Genomic DNA, 1,710 nt, shown 5'->3' with positions numbered 1-1,710 from the left:
TGCTCCTGCAAGCATTGCTAAGACTTTTTCAACTACATATGCCTATGTTTTCACTCTGCACTCCCATTCTGTTGATGCTCATGTGGACAAGAGAACCTGTGGAGAATACCTTGTGCCTGCAGCTCTTTTGACAAATTTACATACTTATTAGCAGCATTGTCAAATTGTACCATTTTGATTTTAGAGTTCAATTGTAATTCAACCATTTATTGAAAACTTTTAAAAACTGATTTGAGTTGTGAGCGGGTTTTGATGAGATATAACCAAATGAACTTACTATATGCATAAATGAAAATATTTTTTGTAGAAATTTCCATTTAGGTCAGACACAGGGGCTGGTCCCTAGATGTCTGAGTAGATTAACTCTAAGGGAGACTTGTACATAGTGTTTGAGACAGGATATGGTAGTTTATGTGACTTGCCTAAGCAACAGGCCTCACAAAGAACTTTATTGGAATTGACAGTAACATTACAAGACTTCAAAACAGAAAAAGCAATATTATTGGCAGTTTGGCCTAATCTGTTATGCCACAAGAGAAATTGATCAAAATTCGACATAGGAGAGATGTAGGCAGCTTTGGTATTTGATGGATTGAAGTTGAGAAACTTGTAAATTCCTCTTTGAACTTCTCCATGGATCATAACTTCTTTAGTTCCCTGAAATTTGACATAACACTTATTAGAATGAAACTAAAAAAAGATCTCATTGTCACAACAGAATTTGTATACACTGAGTAAAATTTTTGTGATATCAGGGACATGTAATAGCTTCTGTAGCAGAAATTCTTGATTACTCAAATCAGTTTTAAAATATGACTTTCCAACAAGATTAAAATGAAAACTTGAACTGTTTACTACTATGACTTGATCTATTCCTTTATAATTCTCCCTTTCAATGAAATTTTTCTTATCTGTTGTCATATGATGAGTCGCACCAGAATTTGGATACCAGGTTTGATCTTGAAGTGTTGCTGGTATAGCTAGCATATTACTCAAATTTGCTTGAGCTCCTTGCAGGTTCTATGAAATTGAACCTTCATACTGAGTTCTTGAGCTTTCACCTGTTTTATATCGATACCAACAAGTCTTGGCCATGTGTCCAACCTTGTCATAGACTTGACATACTGGCCTTTCATAACTAGACCTTCTTGAATCACTATAGGCTTGCTGGTCTGCATGACTCATATGTCTTTATTCATTGCTGTTGTAAAATCTTGAGCCATCATTATTCTGAGACCTTCCACTATTATAGAACTGTCCTTCAGATCTTGGATTGCTATATTGTCCATTTTCTTCATAGAAGCTTCTGCCTCCTTTATTAAGCCTGCCTCCTCCTCTACTATGATAGTCTCTTCTGTTGAATCCACCTCGAAAACCACCTCTTGTATTATAGTTCTGTGAATAGTTTGGTGCACTTTGAGCAATATTTGCTTGAATGAAGGATTCTAGCTTTCTAAACCTCTACAACATACTTTTATGAGACAACAATAAAGCCTTTAGTTCCCTAATTGTGATACCTCCCGGTCTTGCTACAACTGAGGTGATTATTGGTGCATACACCTTCGTTAAGCCATTTAATATTGCATTCACGTGATCACTCTCACACATCTATTCTCCTACGAACTCTAATGCATCAATTATTCCTTTTAATGCTAACACATATTCATTTACAGAAGATCTTATCTTAATATTTCTTAATTCATGCTTTAA

The 1,710-nt window shown here is 35.3% G+C and overlaps 1 protein-coding gene across 1 annotated transcript in view; it reads right to left on the bottom strand.

Moving 5' to 3' along the window:
* Positions 1-173, bottom strand: part of LOC107636706 (uncharacterized mitochondrial protein AtMg00810-like) — a 2,152-nt gene extending 1,979 nt beyond the window's left edge. Inside the window, exon 1 of the mRNA XM_016340199.1 lies at positions 97-173. Within this exon, the coding sequence (XP_016195685.1) occupies positions 97-173 (77 nt within the window). The remainder of the gene's footprint in view (positions 1-96) is intronic.

This window comes from Arachis ipaensis, chromosome B04 (genome assembly GCF_000816755.2).
Source record: "Arachis ipaensis cultivar K30076 chromosome B04, Araip1.1, whole genome shotgun sequence".
NCBI classification, from domain to species: Eukaryota; Viridiplantae; Streptophyta; class Magnoliopsida; order Fabales; family Fabaceae; genus Arachis; species Arachis ipaensis.
This window is presented reverse-complemented; position numbering and strand designations above follow the sequence as displayed.